At 67.7% G+C, this 17,882-nt stretch overlaps 2 protein-coding genes across 2 annotated transcripts; both read right to left on the bottom strand.

The window, feature by feature from the left end:
* Positions 1 to 228: 228 nt before the first annotated feature.
* On the bottom strand, positions 229 to 9,812 carry NPC1L1 (NPC1 like intracellular cholesterol transporter 1). The gene is made up of 19 exons (XM_072027210.1): positions 9,657 to 9,812; positions 7,964 to 9,486; positions 7,107 to 7,207; positions 6,841 to 7,013; positions 6,635 to 6,763; positions 6,370 to 6,552; positions 5,646 to 5,760; positions 5,403 to 5,530; positions 4,703 to 4,840; positions 4,358 to 4,447; positions 3,881 to 4,071; positions 3,676 to 3,803; positions 2,572 to 2,692; positions 2,422 to 2,477; positions 2,201 to 2,351; positions 1,307 to 1,538; positions 851 to 964; positions 583 to 745; positions 229 to 477 (listed from the first exon to the last, which is right to left on the bottom strand). Exons 1-19 carry the CDS (start codon positions 9,708 to 9,710, stop codon positions 368 to 370), a joined length of 3,900 nt encoding a protein of 1,299 aa, XP_071883311.1. The 5' UTR covers positions 9,711 to 9,812; the 3' UTR covers positions 229 to 367.
* Positions 9,813 to 10,826: 1,014 nt separating this feature from the next.
* Positions 10,827 to 17,032, bottom strand: DDX56 (DEAD-box helicase 56). Its single transcript, XM_072027212.1, has 14 exons — positions 16,891 to 17,032; positions 16,639 to 16,797; positions 14,770 to 14,930; positions 14,503 to 14,673; positions 13,624 to 13,714; positions 13,265 to 13,509; positions 12,791 to 12,913; positions 12,141 to 12,257; positions 11,949 to 12,043; positions 11,749 to 11,822; positions 11,577 to 11,666; positions 11,377 to 11,482; positions 11,138 to 11,235; positions 10,827 to 11,040 (listed from the first exon to the last, which is right to left on the bottom strand). Exons 1-14 carry the CDS (start codon positions 16,936 to 16,938, stop codon positions 10,960 to 10,962), a joined length of 1,659 nt encoding a protein of 552 aa, XP_071883313.1. The 5' UTR covers positions 16,939 to 17,032; the 3' UTR covers positions 10,827 to 10,959.
* Between the last annotated feature and the right edge of the window lie 850 nt (positions 17,033 to 17,882).

Raw genomic sequence — 17,882 nt, 5'->3', positions numbered from 1 at the left:
GTCTCCAAGATATCCGTGTGGCCCTGTCCCCAGCATGCCCGTGCGTCCCATCCCCACGTGTCCTGTCCCCGTGTGGCCCTGTCCCCACACTGCCCCACCCCCGTGCCACCCGTGTGCCCCACAGGACCCCGTCCCCGTGATGCCCCGTGCCACCCCGCGTGTCCCCATCCCCACCGGTGCCCTGCGCGCCCGTCCCCGTCCCCGCACAGACGCGGTGACACCGCAGAAGCCGATGCACTTTCTGTATGCTGCGTGCCCACGCCCTGCCCAGTTAAACCCAGTCACTGGCTCTGAGAAAACCAGTTTAAATACGACCGCGGTATAAAAAGCAGCAGCAGGACGGGGCACGGTGGGGGGTGGCGGGGGCTCAGCACCGCTGGCGCACCGAGCCCTCGAAGGAGGGGTTGCCCAGGGCCAGCCCCGTGTCCGGCCCCGCGCTGCCCTTGCTGTCCCCCGGTGTCGCCCGGGGACTGGGTCCTGCGGGGAAATAACGGGGTCGGTGCCGTGTCCGTGCCCTCCGCCACCCCGCCGTCCCCCCCCCCCCCCCCCCCGGTGTCACGGCACCGTCCCCCGGGGCCTTACCCATGTAGCTGAGGAGGACGGGGAGGAAGACGAGGCCGTGCGCCAGGCCGGCGAGGGTGATGATGAGGTTGAGGCGGAAGAAGAAGATCTGGATGAGCTGCGCCTTGGCGAAGGCCAGCACCACGATGCCCGGCAGGTTGGTCATGGCCACACCAGCCACCACCTGCGGACACCACAGAGTCAGTCATCGTGAGCGGGTTGTCCCCTCCCTGCACCCGTGGGTGACCGGCAGCACCCCGGGGTGCCCCCGCGGCCGTGCCGCCCCCACCTTGCTGCCCATGGTGACGGTGGCCTCAGCGGCGCGCTCCACACGGGTGGGTTTGGTGCTGTGGGCGAAGGCGCAGGTGAGGTGGGACACGAACTCCACCGAGATGCCCACGGCCTGCGGGGACAGCGGTGTCACCGGGGAGGGCACCCGTGGGTGGCTCCCTGGGGCTGGCATGGGGCAGGATGCGGGCAGGCGTGGGGCGCCCACGGTGCTTGTGCACCCCACGTGCCCCAGGTCCTCAAGATGTTGTCTCCGTGTGTCCCCAGGTCCCTGTGCCACCACGGGTAGCACCAAGCCACCAAGGTCCTCATGCCACTTTGTGTGCCCTGTGTCCCCACGTCACCTGTGCCACCTCCTGTGCTCCCCAAGGTCCCCATGTGCCACCTCCCGTGTGCCCCAGATCCCCGTGCCACCTCCTGCGCCCCGTGTCCCCGTGCCACCCCGCACGCCCCGCACCGCCACGAGGTTGATGAGGGCCACGGCGTTGTAGGGGATGTCCCAGAGGGCCATGATGCCCACGGTGTCCAGCAGGATCATGGTGATGGTGATGAGGGTGGCGACGCTGGAGCGCAGGTCCATGCCCAGCAGCATGAAGGACACGAGGAAGGTGGGCACCAGGCACAGCGTCAGCGTGAACAGACCCTCGCCCACCACCGTCAGGTACTGCTCGTAGTACACGTACGTCACCCTGCCGGGATTGTCACCGCTGCTGGCACCCCGGGGTGGCCACCGGGCACCCCTCTCCCGGGCTGGCACCCCCAGAGCCCGGCCATGAACTGGGCTCCCACGTTAACACCAGTAAGGAACTGGGGTGCCCACGCGGAGCCTGAACCAGGCACCCCAAAGTGGGGCACCCAAAGTGGGGCACCCACATTGACACCCAAGTGCGCACCCCTAGCTGGGTGTGCTGATCCCTAACTGGACATGGGGAACCCGCCCTGGCCCTTACCTGGGCACCCCAAACTGGGGCACCCCAAAATAGGGCACCCACACTGACACAGGCTGGGCACCCCTAAATGGGCACCCTGACCACTAACTGGACAGGGGGCACCCACAGTGACCCCAAACTGGGCACCCCAAACTGGGACACCCACACTGGCACAGGCTGGGCACCACTAACTGGACACCTCTAACTGGGCACCCTGACCCCTAACTGGGCAAGGGACACCCACAGTGACCCCAAATGGGAGCACCCACACTGACACAGGCTGGGCACCCCTAACTGGGCACCCACGCTGAGTCCTCACCGGCCACCTTGACCCCAAATTGGGCACTGGGCACCCACCCTGAGCTCCCCCCCCCGACCTGGGGGGCACCCCCTCCTTTCCTGACCCCTCCCAGGAGGCTTACGTGTAGGGGAAGACGCGGAAATCGGGGTCGGTGCCGGGCACCTGGCGCAGGGTGCCGGTGATGTTTTCAGCCAGGGCGCGGGCAGCCCGCAGCGCCGCCGTGTACTCCTGCGAGGTCCGCAGCGGCCGCTGGTACGCCATGAACCGCGAGGCTGGGGGGGCAGCGGGCTCAGCCGGGCACCCCGGGGTGCCCCCAGCCCCTGCCACCCGCCCCGCACTCACCCATGATGGTGCCGTTGGCGGCCATGCTCACCGCCGTGTCGTAGGCGCCCAGGCCGCTGTGGGGAGGGGGCAACGGGTCACCCGTGGCTGCAGGGAGGGTGCTGAGCCCCACCCTGGGGACCCGCCGTGGCACCCTGGGGTGGCACCTACCCCTTGGCGCACTGCAGGGTGGGGAGGTCGTGGAGGAACCAGGGCAGGAAGCGCTCGAACTCCTCCACCGTCGGCCGCCGCGTGGTGTTCAGGCATTGCCCCAACAGGCAGCTGATGTCGTCTGTGGGCACGGCCGTGGGGACCCAGTGGGAAGCAGGGTAAGCACCCAAGGGTGCCGCGGCAGGCACCCCGTGGACCCCCCGTGGGAATAACGGGCACCCAGTGGCACCATGGCAGGCACCCAGGAGGAACCCAGAAGACACCCAACACCCCCTGTGGCGGGCACCCAAGGGGCACCCAATGGCACACAATGGTCAACCAGTTGGCCCCGTGGTGGGCACCCAGTGGGCTCCATCACAGGTCCCTAATGGGAACTCAGTGGGATCCCAATGGAAATTAAATGGGATCCCATTGGGAACTCAATGGGATCCCAGTGGGAATAATGGGCACCCAATGGGATTCCAGTGGGAACCCACTGGGAGCTCTATGGGATCCCAATAGGAAGTCAATGGGCACCCAATGGGGACTTAATGGGATCACAACGGGAGCTCAATGGGAATTCAATGGGATCCCATTGGGAACTCAATGGGCACCAAGTGGGAACTCAGTTGGATCCTGATGGGAACTCAGTGGGATCCCAGTAGGCACCCACTGGGAATTCAGTGGGATCCCAATAGAGACTCAATGGGCACCCAATGGGGACTCAATGGGATCTCAGTGGGAATTCAATGGGATCCCAATGGAGACTCAGTGGGATCCCAATAGGTAGTCAATGGGCACCCAATGGGGAATCAATGGGATCCCAGTGGGAATTCAATAGGATCCTAATGGAGCTCAATGGGCACCCAGAGGCATTCCAATGGACATCCAATGGGAACTTGGTGGGCACCAAATAGGACCCCATAGGCACCCAATGGACTTCATGGTGGGAACCAATGGGCACCGTTGCAGCACCCATTGAGAACCAAATTGACGCCCAGTGGGCACCCAATGGGATCCCAATGGGCAGCACGGTGGGCACCCAACATCCACCCACCAGGCATCGCAGTGCCCCCGCCCCCGCCCCCAGGAGCCCTCCCCCGGCGAGCACCAGTGCCCACTCACTGCTGGTGGAAGGGCAAAACTGCCCGGCGAGGCTCCCGAATTGGTGGATGCGGCAGCAGCGGCCGGTGGGGTTGAGCCAGTCGAGGAAATCGTCCACCCAGGAGGTGGCGGGGATGGCGAGGTAGGACCTGGGCAGAGGTGGGGCTGGCAGGGTGCTGGGGGGGCCATGCCCCGCTGCCCGCCCCATGCCCCGTGTCCCACTCACACGTTGGGGAAGCGCGTGGCGTACTGGATCATCTGCGTCAGCGAGTTGTCGTCGCAGCCGGCGCTGGAGCAGATGGCGTTGGTGCCCTCGGTCGAGGAGAAGTTGTAGCCGCTGGTGGTGACGAAGTAGGTGGGCACCCCCACGGGCAGGTACTGGTTCATGTCGGCGAAGTACTGCAGCATGTAGGAGTCCTGGCGGTGGCAGGGGCTGTGCTCAGCGAGGGTGGGGGCGCCCAATCCTGCCCGCATCCCCAAACAGGGGCTCGGTGTCCCCAGGTGTCCCCAAACCAGGGCTTGGTGTCCCCTTGGCCATGCTGCGTCTGCACGGCCCCACGTTGGGTTGTGCCCTTCCCATACAGGGCCACGCTCGTCCAGTGCTGTCCCCACACGGGGCCATGCACACAGCCATCCCATCCCCGCGTGTCCCCGTCCCCAGGCACCCTGTTGTCACCACGTGTCTCTGTCCCCCGGGTGTCACCTCGGGCATGGCGATCTCCTGGTCCAGCCCCACGGTCACGTGCAGCGTGAGGTAGAGCCCGGCGAAGGAGAAGAAGAGGAAGAGCAGCACCTGGGGGCAACACCCGGCCCCGTGAGGGCACCCCATGGCACGGGGCACCCCCAGGAACCCCCAGAGCCCCAAACACCCCCAAAGCCCCCCAGCCCGCCCCCAAATGCCCCCACATCCCCCCCTCTCCAAGACTCCTGAACCCCTCCAGATGCCCCAACCCCCCCTGTGCCCCCCACCTCCCAGGACCTCCCAGTCCCCCCCATATACCCCAAAGCCTCCTCCCCCTCCCCACTGTGCCCCCAGCCCCCCACTGACCACCAGAGGCCGGACCAGGCGGTGCAGCAGCAGCGGGGTGTAGAAGTGGTCCAGGAAGGGGCGCAGCACCCTCAAGCCCGGCCCCGTGGGGTCCCCCTTCTCCGTCCCGCAGCAGCAGCAGATGTCAAAGCGAGCAGCCTAAGGGTGCCACCGGGGTGGGTGGGTGCCCCCGGGCCCCCAAATACCCACAGGAACCGCACGCCAGCCCACCGACACCCTTGGGTACACAGGCACCCCTATGCCCACCCTGGGCACCCTCGTGTCCCGTGGGCACCCCATGGGCACCCCGGGTATCTTCGGGTACCCCATGGGCACCGCAGTCACCTTCCCACCCATGGGCACCCCACACTCTCCAGTTTGCCCACTGCAGGCACCCAAAGACCCATGGGTGCCCCATGCCAACAGACTGGGTGCAGCGACACCCCGCGTCCTCCCTGGGTACCCCCCTACCCCATAAGCACCCTGGGGGCACCCTGCGCCCATCCAAGGTACTCAAAATACCCACGGGCACCCCATGCCTTCCATTTTGCCCACCCCAAGCACCCAGAGACCCATGGGTGCCCCACACCAACCCCACGCACATTGGGTACAGAGGCACCCCATGCCCACCCACGGTACCCAAATACCCACGGGTACCCCACGCAATGCCCCAAACACCCTTGGGCGCCCACCCTTGCACCCGGGGGCAGCGGTGCTGTACCTCCTGCCGGCGGGCATCGAGGGCCAGCAGGGCGACGAAGCCCGACATCTGGAGGAGGAAGTCGAAGGCGATGGCCACGGAGGCCGTGAGGGCGAAGGTGCGGACGGCGGGCATGGAGGAGAGGGAGCCTGCGGGCACCCCGGTGTCAGCACCCCGGTGGCACCGTTGGGGTGCGCCGCGGCCCTGCGGCCACGCGCGGTCCCTTGGGTGCGTGGTGCCGGGGGCACCCCTGTCCCCACTCACCCAGGAGGAAGCAGATGACCTCGGAGATGCTGCACAGCAGCATGCTGGGTGCCACCTGTGCCAGCACCCGCCCGATGTGCTCCTCCCGCGTCTCGCCCGGCTCCCGCTGTGACTGCTGCTGGCCGGGATGGGAGGTTGGGGTGCCCGCCCCGCGTACGGGCACCCAGTGGCCTGGGGGTGCTGCCACGTGGACAGCGGGACACCCGCGTGTCCCCCGGGGACCTTCCCATGTCCCCAAGTCCCACTGGGATCCCAGCCATGTTCCTGGGAGACCCCTGCACCCATGGGTGGTCCTTTGTCCCATGGGGACCTCCCTATGTCCCCAAGCCCCATTGGGATCCCCATCATGACCCTTGGAGGCCTCTACACCCATGGGTGGCTCTTGGTCCCACGGAGACATCCCCATGTCCCCAAGCCCCATTGGGATCTCCACTGTGACCCTTGGAGACTCCTGCACCCATGGGTGGCCCTTTGTCCTATGGGGACCCCTTGAGCTCAATCATGCCCCCTACATCCCCCTTTGGGACCCCCCACCCAAGGGTGCTGCCATGCCCCATGGGGACCCCAGAACCCAAAGAACCCCTGAGCCCACCCCAGGGGGACCCAAGGCTGCCCCCATGTCCACGTACCCCGCAGGGATCCCTGCACCCGGAGGTGTCCCACAGGGACCTCCCCACACCCATGGGTGCTCCCACACCCTCCAGGGACCCCCAGGGCCGCCGACCTGGTACTCCTGCACGAAGATGAAGATGTTGTCAGCACCCACGGCGAGGACGAGGAAGGGCACGACCTCGAGGATGATGAGGGACGAAGGCTGCCCCAGCAGCGCCAGGAAGCCCATGGAGGCGAAGACGGCGCCCAGCACCACGGCGATGCCGCCCAGCGCCAGCGTCACCTTCGACTCCACCTGCGGCAGGACCGGGCCACCCATTCAGCACCCGGCGAGCACCCTTGGGTGCCGGCACCCTCCCTGCCTCCCCGGCCGTTACCAGCACGCGGCGCCAGGCCGTGTACTCGCCCAGCGCCAGGGCGATGTAGGCGAAGACCACCAGGTAGCTAACGGCGAAGACGGGGATGTCCTCGCCTGTGGTGCGGTTGATCTCATCCTCCAGCGAGCGCTGCGGGCACGGGGCAGGTGAGCAGGGGCACCGGGGCACCCCTGGGTGCCCCCCACCCCACCGGCCATGTGCCGTACCTCAGCCATGAAGGAGACGGAGAGGTTCTGGCTGTGGTTGCGCTGGAAGTCGCGGACCACCTCGAGGAAGCGCTGCTCCCAGCTCAGCACCCACTGGTGCCGCGGGTCGCTCCGCGGGAAGTTGTTGAGGGAGTAGGTGACGATGAGCGCCTCCGCCTGCGTGTACTCGGAGTCTGCGGCACGGCACGGCACCCATGGCACCCCATCACACCCCGCCGCACCCCATCATCACACCCCGTCCCACCCCACCGCACCCACCCACTCACCCGGGTAGCCCCCGAGGGCGATGTAGGGGAAGACGGGCCCCCCGTACTCGGCCATGCAGCTCAGCTCCAGCGTCGTGATGTCCTTGAAGGAGAGCGGGGAGCTGGTGGGGACACAGCACCAGTGAGCGGGGGCTGCGCCCGGTGTCCCCCCACCACCCACAGCCCACGACCAAGCCCTGCTCCTGGCAGGCATCGCCCTGACCCCATAGCCTGGTGGCATATGGGCACCGCGACACGTCCAGCACCCCACGGGCAGCACCCTGACCCCACAGCCCAGCACCCTACCATGTCCAGCACCCCATGGTCAACAGCCTGACCCCATAGCCCAACAGCTCACAGCCACCACACCACAACAGCAACCCACAGCCGGCACCCTCACCCCACAGCCGAGCAACCCACAAGCACCATGCCACATCCAGCACCCCACAGGCATCACCCTGACCCTATAGCAGAGCACACTGTGAGCATCGTGCTGTGTCCAGAACCTCACAGACCTCACCTTGACCCCACAGCTGAGCACCCCTCAAGCACCGTGCCACATCCAGCACCCCACAGCCATAGCCTGACCCCATAGCCCAGCACCCCATTGGTTCTATGCTATGTCCAGCACCCCATGGGCATCACCCTGACCCCATAGCCCAGCACCCCACAAGCACCGTGCCAACATCCAGCACCCCATGAGCATCACCCTGACCCCATAGCTGAGCACCGTGCCATATCCAGCACCCCACAGGCATCACCCTGACCCCATAACCCATCACCCTACGAACCCCATGCCAACATCCATCACCCCCCAGCTATCATCCCGACCCCAGTGCAGCGCCCAGCACCCCGCAGGCAGCCCTGAGGGCACCCACTTGACGCAGTAGATGAGGTGATCGTGCCAGTCCACGGTGCCGGTCTCCTTGCCCACGGTCTGGGTGGCCTCCATGGCCAGGTGGGTGCGGTTGTTTTGGAAGTACTGCGTCACGCTGTTGATGCAGCAGTCGGCCAGGCTGGGCTCGGAGGGGTTGAGGGGCGCGTAGCAGACGTCCTGCAGCGTCACCTCCCTGCCCTCCTCCTCCACCCAGACGCTCGCCCCCGTCAGCTGATCCTGCAGCTCCAGCAGCGCCTCCAGCACCTCGGCCGACAGCACCCTGCTGAAGTTCTTGGCGCCCAGCACCACCGAGTTGTAGGTGGTCCCTGGGCGCTGGTCCCGCGCCGTCACGATCACCTGGCAGGTGCGCAGGAAGGGCCCGAAGTGCTCGTCGTAAAACGCCTTCTCCTGCCGCGCCTGGCTGCCCGGCGCCGACCACAGCTCCACGGGGTCGGTGGTGAGCTGCAGGGTCACCATCCCGACAGACAGCCCGATCGCCACCACCGCCGCCACCACCAGCACCGGCACCGGGTGCCTGGCCACCAGCGTGCCCCAGCGGCGGAAAACATCAGCCAGGAAGCGGTGGCTGTAGGTGCCCAAGCGCACCGCACAGCCCTCACGAGGAGCCCGCGCCGCCTTCTTCTTCTTCTTCCCGCGGCACATCAAGGCGGTGAGGAAGACGAGGGCGAAGAAGCCGAAGAGCAACGCGCAGATGACCAAAGCGCCGTCGACGGCGCCCAAACGGAAAGGTGGCGCGGGGTCGGGTGGCGCGGGCACGGCCGGGCAGGACTCGGCGCAGTCCTGGCAGGAGCAGGGCTGCTGGTCGGCACTGAGCGCCTCGCTACAGCCCCACGCCCGCTCGTCCAGCGGCTCGATGCCGTCGCCGGGCTGCGTGCCGTTGGGCACCAGCTGGAAGTCGATCTGCAGCGGGGCCAGCCCGTTGTTCTTGTCGCCCTGGAAGTCGAGCCAGCGCTGCGTGGTGCAGAGCCGGGCGCCGTAGATGCCGCACATGGTGTCGATGGCGTAGCCGCCCGTGGCCGGCAGCCGCACGTCCTTGCAGGAGTTGAAGGCGGCGTCAGAGTAGCGCTGGCTGTAGAAGCACTGGTACTCCACCACGGCCTCCTGCCGCACCCCCAGCGCCGTGGTGCGGTTGACCATGCGGGTGACATTGGTGAAGAGGCTCTGGTCGGGGCTGCAGATGTTGTTGCAGTAGAGGTTGGCGAAGTTGCGGGAGCAGGAGGGGCAGCGGGCCAGCACGGTGCCGGACAGCGCCACGCTGACCTGCAGGGCGGTGAGCTGCCGCAGCGTGCAGCACACCCGCGTGTCGTTGTCCCCCCGCACCAGCTCGGGGCAGACGGAGCGCAGGAGCTGCAGCAGCGCGCCCGTGGCCAGATGCGCCGGCCCGTTGTAGAGGCAGGGCACGTTGGAGGACACCAGCGAGACGTTCACCTCGGGGTTGCGCCCGCATTCGTCGTAGAAAGCGCAGTAGCCGGCGCGGTGGATCGGCGTCAGCTGCGGCGCGGCCTGCGAGGCAAGGAGAGGGGCGTGTGGGGGCTCAACCCATGGGGAGCCAGCTCGCTTCGGTGCCCCCGTCCTCCCCCAAAACACGCCAGGCACCCGACACCCATGGGTGTCCCCCTGCTGTCACCACCCCCTCCGAACCTCACCGCGCTCGGCCACCCCCAAGCACCTACCAGCGCCAGGAGGGCGCCGAGCACCGCGCCGGCCAGCGCCGGAGACGCTGCCATCGTGGGCAAAAGGGTGCTGCCGGCTTCACCCGGCCCCTATAAGACCCCGTATCCCTTGGGCGGCTGCCGCCTGTGAGGTCTTCTGGCCTGATGGCACCAAGACCAATCAGCCAGCGCCGGAGCTGTAAAGGCGCAGTGATCATTAACCCGGATCGATCGGCACTGTCAGCCGGCGCATCCCGGTGGGGAGGTGCCCCGACTGACGGGTGCCTGGGTGCCCCCCTGCCCGAGGGAGTGGGCACCTGAGTCACCGACGGGGAGTTTCGCACCGCTGTTGCCTACGTGTTTTGGCGGGGCTGTGCCCACCGGGGTCGTCCCCGCGGGTTTGCAGGAACACCCAAGGCGGCGCTGGTGAGGCTGTGCCAGCCGTGGGAAACCCGTTCTGCCTGGCACAGGGAGCGTCGGGCACCCCGGGGTGCCAAAGCCTGCCCCACGGCATGTGCCCAGTCAGCGAGGGCAAGGAGGAACAGGGCTCGCCTCCCTGCCTGCCCCACGGGGCGCTGAAACTGCTTCTGTTAACAGAAACGGGGCTGCCGTGCCCACCTCAGAGTCCTCTGCCCCATGGAGCTGCCAGGAAGGTTCAGGGCCACCGGGCAGCCTTGGAGAAGCGTCGGCCCCGATAAGAGCCCAAGGCCCCGATAAGAGGCAACGGCGGGCGATAGGGGCACCGCGGCGCTGCCGCCCGTCTCGCACGCCACGGGCAGGGCCGGGCACACGGGGCAGGCGGGCACACGGTGAACTCGGGCGCCCCGAAGGCGCTGTGCTGGTGGCACACGGGTGCCAGGCTCTGGGGGACAGGCGCGTGCCAGCCCTGGAGGATGGATGCCAGCGGGCGGCGGGCACCGTGGTGCCGTGGTGGTGCTGGGGTGGGGGTGACGGGTGCCTCGAGGGGATGGGTGGGGGGGGTCCAAAGTTGGCACTGCTTGCGTGCTGTGCCCTTGGCCCCATTTACAGCCTTGGTATCGATAAGGGGGGGGGGTGATAATGCGCTGGCACCTTTGTCCCGCATCTGAGGCTTCCCACCCCTGCGTCACCAACCCTCCCCTGTGCCCCTGCCACCGTCACGCAGCCTGCGGGCACGGCGCTGCCCGACAGGAGAAGCACCCACCACACAGCTGGCACAGCCCACCGGCACCTTTATTGCACACAGCCACCCGCAGGGGACAGCACGGGGACACCCCATCCACCAGGGGGGCCGCGAGGCGGCTGCGGTGGTCCCGGGCACAGCCCCCGGGGGGGCAGGGGGGGCTCAGGAGGACTTCGTGGCACGGCGCTTGGTGCGCTGGCGGGTGTACTTGAAGCTCTGCAGTGGGTTGGCGTTGCGGCGTGCCTGTAAGGGCAGAGAAAAGCGGCGTCAGACCCTGAAAACCAGGGGACAGGTGGGTACCCCCTGTGCCCAGGGGGGGTCACGGCTGTCCCGCACTCACCGTGGGGCCGCCGCGGCGGCCGGCACCGGCGTGGGACAGCCGTAGCCGCTTGTGCTTCTTCAGGTTGGGCTTGGCGATGCTGCGGAGGCTGGGTGGCACTGCGGGCACGGAGCGGGGCAGCAGAGGGTGAAGCGCTTTCCGGGGACGCCCCCTGCCCTTGCACCCTTCTCCCTGTTTTGGGGTCTTTTGTCCCCACCCCGCCCCGCCACCCCAAAGCCGCCATCGGGCGTGGGACATACCCAGGTAGTCGGGCACGTTGCGGAGGTGAGGTTTGACGATGGCGGGGTGCAGCGGCTTGTCGTGGCGCAGGACGTGCAGGTCGCGGGGGTTGTCCTCGAAGTACGTCTGGGGACAGGGAGGGGACGTCATGGGGGGGGCTCCTGGCACCCCGCACCCACCTCGTGCCCACCCCACAGCCCCCTCGGGGTGCCGGGGGTACCTTGAGCTTCTCGGAGTTGAGCAGCTCCTCCTTGATCTCCCGCAGCCGAGCCTCCTTCACCGCCTGCTTGGTGACGGAGCGCATGGCGTCCTGGGGGGACTTGGGGTCAGAGCCAGGGAGGGGGCACCGCCGCCACCCCCCCGTTCCCGTCCCCGTCCCCGCCCGTGCTCACCCGGCAGCGGTACCGCAGGCCCTCGATCTCCTCCATGCAGAACTTGTAGGGCTGCAGCATGGACCCGCCGTTCTCTGGGGACACACACGGGGACGTTCCCTGGGGACACTCCCGTGCCCCCGGCGCCCTCGGGGGCACCCCCACGATGTCCCTTGGCACCCGGTGCCCCCCACCCCACGGTGACAAAGCCCCCCCCCGACCTCCTGCGAGCCTGTCCTCGATCTGTGCCAGCCGGTCCCGCTCCTCGGGCAGCACGAAGGTGAGCGCCGTGCCGGGGTTGTCCGCGCGGGCCGTCCTGCGGGCACGGAGGGGTGCAGCAGTGGGGCGCCCGCCCAAGCACCCCCAAAAGGCCGCCCCCACGCCCCCCCCCGGAGCACCCAAGCCCCCCGGACCTGCCCACGCGGTGGATGTAGGACTCGACCGTCGGCGGCACGTCGAAGTTGATGACAGCGGCCACGTTTTGGAAGTCGATGCCCCGCGAGACGCTGTACTCCGGGTCCTTGCCTTTGCTGGGAGGGGGAGAAAATGTGATGGGGAGGGTGGGAAGGGGAAGTTGGGGGGGGATAAGGGGACACCCCATGGGGATGAGGACAGCTGGCGCAGACACCCACGTGGGCATGGGGACGCTTTAGGATCGCCCTGGGCACGGGGACACCCTTGTGCAGGGACACCCCTGAGCGATGCCCATGGTTATGGGGACACCTGGGGCCACGGGGACATGAGACCCCGATGCAAAGAGCCCCCCGTGAGCAAAGGGACAGCCTGGGGACAGGGACACCCCTGGGCATAGACACTGGGACCTCCCCTTGGCATAAATCCCCCAGAAAAGAGAAAACCCCCCAGCAGGGGAACACAGGGACCCCCTGGGCATGGGGACGGACAGAGCAAGGACGTCCCTGCAGCATGGGGACCCCGTGGGGCATGGGGACCTCGTGGGGGGCACAGGGATCCCATGGGGGGCACAGGGACCTCATGGGGGGACACAGGGACGCCGCTCCAGACCCTGGGCCCCGTTGGCTGGCACCCATGGGTGCCTGCTCACCTGTCAGCAGCGCCCTTGCGCTTTTTCTGGGGGGGCTGCCCCGCGGGCGCCTCCAGCGCCTCCTCGTCCGTGGCCACGATGTAGTCGTAGAGGCCGCGGTTGAACTGGGTGATGACGTGGCACCTGGGGACACGCGGGGGGACCCTCAGCACCGCCACCTCCTCCCCGCCACCACCCCGCTCCTACCCAACGCCGGCCCCCCCTGGGCGTTACCCTGGGCACCCCAAGCGCACCCCACATCCCCCAGACACCCCGCGGCACCCCGCGGCACCCCGTGTCCCCAGCGGGCAATCCCCACCCCGCAGCACCCCACCGCCCTCCCAGCCCTTTAGGGGCACCCAGCAGCACCCCATTCCCTACAGGCACCCCCAAAACCACATCTCACATTCCCCCACCCCTCCCTCCAGCAGCCTGGCTCCCCGAACACCCCAAATCCCTCCCGGGCACCCCATCCCCATCCCCGCCGCGGGTTACCGGGAGCGTGCGGGCAGCTCGGAGTTGAGGGCGCAGGCGGCGATGCCGAACTGCTCGAGGAAGAGCTTGAGGCGGTAGCAGCGGGGCAGGGCGCCCACAAAGAGCAGCGCGCGGCCCCGCAGCAGCGCCAGCTTCAGCAGGGCGCAGAGCAGCAGGAATTTGTCCTCCTCCGTGTCGCAGCGCACCACCCACTGCTGCAGCTGCGCGCTGCCCGGCAGCCGGGGTTCCTGCGGCTGCACTATCACCTGCGAGCACCCCATCAGGGTTGGGGGGGAGCGGGGGGAAGCCCCCCCAGATCCCCTAAATGGTGTTCCCGGGGTTGCCGCGCCCACCCCGAGCCCCCCACCGTGCCCGCTCACCGGGTTGTGCAGCACCAGCTCCTTCAGCGCCTCCACGTCGGGGTTGAAGGTGGCCGAGACGAGCAGCGCCTGGTAGATCTTGGGGAGGTGGCTGGGGGGGCGTGGGGGGGCTCAGCGCTGGCCCCGTAGTGGGGTCCCCCCTCCCCTTCGCCTGACGGTGCCCCCCCCCCAGCACTGGTTGTGCTCCAAAACCCGCAGAGCATCCCATGGGACCCCCGAGTCCCCGCACCCCAGCAGCACCCCACGGATCTGGATGCAACCCCAAACCTCCTCAGTGCCCCCCCCCAACCCCTCCCCGTGTCCCCACTGCCTCCCCTAATCCCACCAACACCCCACAGTCCTGGACATGCCCCTGGACCTCCAGGACGCCCCCCTAAGCCCCCCCCCCACATCCCCACAGCCTCCCCTCACCCCACCAATGCCCCACAGTCCCAGATGTGCCCCAAACCTCCCCAACGCCCCCCCAAGCCCCCACCCGCATCCTGACGGCCTCCCCTCACCCCACTCACACCCCACACTCATGGCTGTGCCCCCAAACCTCTACAATACCCCCCTCAAAACCCCTACCGGTGTCCCCATGGCCCCTACCCCCGGCAGCACCCCACAGTCACAGACGTGCCCCTAAAGCTCCCCAATGCCTCCCCAACTCCCCCCCCAACACCCCCACGACTTCCCCTCACCCCACCAACACCCCACAATCTCCGGACGTACCCCCAAATTTCCCCAATGGCCCCCCAACCCCTCCCATATCCCCACAACCTCCCCTCATCCCAACCCCCCACAGTCACGGACGTGCCCCCAAACCTCCCCAATGCCCCCAAAAACCCCTCCCTCACCCCCATAAACCCCTCCCCCACGCCCCCCCGGTCCCCCCCTCACCAGAGCAGGGCCTTGAGGTCGTCCCCGAAGCCGAAGGAGAGCAGCAGGTCGGCCTCATCCAGCACCAGCAGCTCCAGCGAGTGCCGCAGCACCAGGCTGCGCGCCTCCAAGTGCGCCAGCACCCGGCCCGGCGTGCCCACCACCACCTCCGGCCGCTCCATCAGCACCGGCCTCGGGGGACAAAAAAAAAAGGGGGGGGTCACCCCCGCTCGGGGACACCCCCCGGGGAGGGGGAAACGAAGGGGACGAGGAGAGGGGGGCGCTTACTTTTGGGCGGAGAGCTCGGTGTGGGCGCAGAGGTCGGCGATGCGCACGTGGCGGGCGCAGAAGGCGGCGAGGCGCCGCAGGCTCAGCACCACCTGCAGCCCCAGCTCCTTGGAGGGCACCAGCACCAGCGCCCGCACCGCCTGCGCCCCCCCGCCGGGTGCCTGCAAACCCCCCCCCCAAACACACACACACAGAGCCACCGTCAGCGCCACCCGGCCCCGGTGCGGTGGGGACCGTGGGGAGGGTGGCGGCGGGGCTGGGGGAGATGCGCTGTGGAGCCCCACAGAGACCCCAAAGCCCGTGGTGCCCCATGGAGCTCCCCAAGCCCCCCAAAAAACCCAAAGCCCACAGCCCCCCGGCATCCCATGGTGTCCCCCCAAATCCCATGGAGCTCCCCAAGCCCCAAAAAAACCCAAAGCCCCCAGGCACCCCATGGAGCTCCCCAAGCCCCATGGCACCTCACAGAGCTCCCCAAGCCCCCCAAAAAAACCCAAAGCCCACAGCCCCCCAGCACCCCATGGAGTCCCCCAAACCATGGAGTCCCCCAAACCCCCCCAAAAAACCCAAAGCCCACAGCCCCCCGGCACCCCATGGAGTCCCACAAACCTCATGGCACCCCATGGAGCTCCCCAAGCCCCCCAAAAAAAACAAAGGCCACAGCCCCCTGGCACCCCATGGAGCCCCCCCAAACCCCACAGAGACTCCCCCCCTCCATGTGATGCTTTAAGAAGCCCACATGCCCTGGTTTCCTATCCCCCACTCCCCCCCCTGGTGCTGGACACCCCCTGGAGCACCCACACCCCACAGCGCCCCTGTTCCAATCAGCCCCCACCCCATGGGTCCCGCACACCCCGGGGTGCCCCCATGCCCCTCACAGCCCCCACCCCACAGAACCCCCACACGGACCCCATCCCTCTCATAGCCCCCACCTCATGGAGCCCCCCCACCCCAGGGTGCCCCCCTCCCTCTCACAGCCCCCACCCCACAGAACCCAAACACCTCATGGTCTCCACATGGTCCCCACATGGCCCCCACCCCAGGGTGCCCCGACCCCACAGCCCCCACCCCATTGATCCCAAACACCCCAGGGTGCCCCCATGCCCCTCACAGCCCCCACCCCACAGAACCCAAACACCTCATAGTCCCCACATGGTCCCCACATGGCCCCCACCCCAGGGTGCCCCGACCCCACAAAACCCACACACCTCATGGCCCCCACATGGCCCCATCTCTCTCCCAGCCCCCCCCCAGGGTGCCCCCATCCCCTTCAGCCCCCACCCCATGGATGCCAAACACCTCAGGGTGCCTCCCCCCCTCTCACAGCCCCCACCCCACAGAACCCACAGCCCACATGGCCTCCCCCCCAGGGTGCCCCCACCCCACAGCCCCCAACCCATTGATCCCAAACACCCCAGGGTGCCCCCATGCCCCTCACAGACCCCAACCACAGCCCCCCCCCATCCCAGGGTGCCCCCATCCTCTTCAGCCCCCACCCCACAGAACCCACCCCCCACATGGCCCCCACCCCAGGGTGCCCCCCTCCCTCTCACAGCCCCCACCCCTTTGATCCCAAACACCACAGGGTGCCCCCATGCCCCTCACAACCCCCACCCCACAGAACCCAAACACCTCATGGCCCCCACATGGCCCCCACCCCAGGGTGCCCCGACCCCACAGCCCCCACCCTACAAAACCCACACACCTCATGGCCCCCACATGGCCCCATCTCTCTCCCAGCCCCCCCGAGGGTGCCCCCATCCCTCTCACAGCCCCCACCCCATAGAACCCAAACACCTCATGGTCCCCACATGGTCCCCACATGCCCCCCCCCCCCACGGTGCCCCCCCCCCCATGGTGCCCCCCCATTACCGCGGCCCGCAGCAGGCGGTGCAGCAGGGGCAGGCCGTAGGCCGCGGTCTTCCCGGAGCCGGTGCGGGCCCGGGCCAGGAGGTCGCGGCCCTCCAGGGCCACGGGGATGGCCTCAGCCTGGATGGCGGTGGGGGCGGCCCAGCCCAGCTCCGACACGGCCTGGGGGGACGGAGAGTCACGGGGGGAGCCCGGACATCCCCCCCCCGGACCCCCTCGGCCCCCCCCCGGTGTCCCCCGGTTCCCTCCCGGTACCCGCAGCAGCCGCGGGTCCAGCCCCAGGTGCTCGAAGGCCGCCGCCATTTCGGGCCGGGAAGGCCCCGCCGCCGCCCCCTGGCGGTGTGGGGGGCTCGGGGGCACCCTTGGGTGCTGGGGGGATCGATTTGGGGGGATCGAGGGGGTCCCGGTTCCAGGGAGGGGTGTTTGGGGCGGAGAGTGCGCCTCGGCCGCACTGCAGGACCCCCAAAATACCCCCACCCCGAAAGGCCCCCAATCAGCCCTAAAGTACCCCAAAAAGCAGCCCCGCCGCCCAACGGCACCACATCCACTCTAAAGTGGCCCCAAAAAGCACCCACACCCCCAAAAACACCCTCCCCGCAGCACCCCAAAAAGGCCCTCATTCAAAGTACCCCCAAAAGCATCCCACTTACAGCACCCTAAAAGAAAGGCCCTCATCCACCCTAAAGGATCCCAAAAAACACCCCTACCCCAAAAAGGCCCCCAATCCGCCCTAAAGGACCCCAAAAAGCAGCCCCTCCGCCAAAAGGCACCACATCCACTCTAAAGTGTCCCCAAAAAGCACCCCCACCTCCATAAGCAACTCCAAAAAGACCCCTCATCTACCCTAAAATACCCCCAAAAGCACCCCGACCCCAAAAGCATCCCACTTACAGCACCCTAAAAGAAGCCCCTCATTCACCCTAAAGGTTCCCAAAAAGCACTCCTACCCCAAAAAGACCCCCAATCAGCCCTAAAGTACCCCCAAAAGCACCCCCCACCCCCAAAAGGCACCAGATCCACTCTGAAGTATCCCCAATAGCACCCCCACCTCAAAAAGACCCCTCATCTACCCTAAAGTATCTCAAAAAAGCATCCCCACCCCCAAAAGCACCCTCCCCACAGCACCCCAAAAAGGCCCTCATTCAAATTACCCTCAAAAGCACCCCAAACCCAAAAAGCATCCCACTTACAGCACCCTAAAAGAAGCCCCTCATCCACCCTAAAGGATCCCAAAAAACACCCCTACC

The sequence above is a fragment of the Anas platyrhynchos genome, chromosome 23, assembly GCF_047663525.1.
Source record: "Anas platyrhynchos isolate ZD024472 breed Pekin duck chromosome 23, IASCAAS_PekinDuck_T2T, whole genome shotgun sequence".
Lineage (NCBI taxonomy): Eukaryota > Metazoa > Chordata > Aves > Anseriformes > Anatidae > Anas > Anas platyrhynchos.
Note: the sequence above shows the minus strand (reverse complement) of the source record. Positions and strands in the feature narration are given on the sequence as shown.

What these genes read in the sequence shown, in the direction of transcription:
- NPC1L1 (XM_072027210.1), bottom strand. Translation starts at nt 9,710, where the DNA reads ATGGCAGCGTCTCCGGCGCTGGCCGGCGCGGTGCTCGGCGCCCTCCTG. An exon ending in GCCTGGTCCGGCCTCTGGTG is followed by an intron (nt 4,448 to 4,702) that starts GTCAGTGGGGGG and finishes TGTTGCCCCCAG; the next exon opens with GTGCTGCTCTTCCTCTTCTT. An exon ending in CCGTCACCATGGGCAGCAAG is followed by an intron (nt 746 to 850) that starts GTGGGGGCGGCA and finishes TGGTGTCCGCAG; the next exon opens with GTGGTGGCTGGTGTGGCCAT.
- DDX56 (XM_072027212.1), bottom strand. Translation starts at nt 16,938, where the DNA reads ATGGCGGCGGCCTTCGAGCACCTGGGGCTGGACCCGCGGCTGCTGCGG. An exon ending in ACCGAGCTCTCCGCCCAAAA is followed by an intron (nt 14,674 to 14,769) that starts GTAAGCGCCCCC and finishes TTGTCCCCCGAG; the next exon opens with GCCGGTGCTGATGGAGCGGC. An exon ending in GCCGCCGCGGCGGCCCCACG is followed by an intron (nt 11,041 to 11,137) that starts GTGAGTGCGGGA and finishes CTGCCCTTACAG; the next exon opens with GCACGCCGCAACGCCAACCC.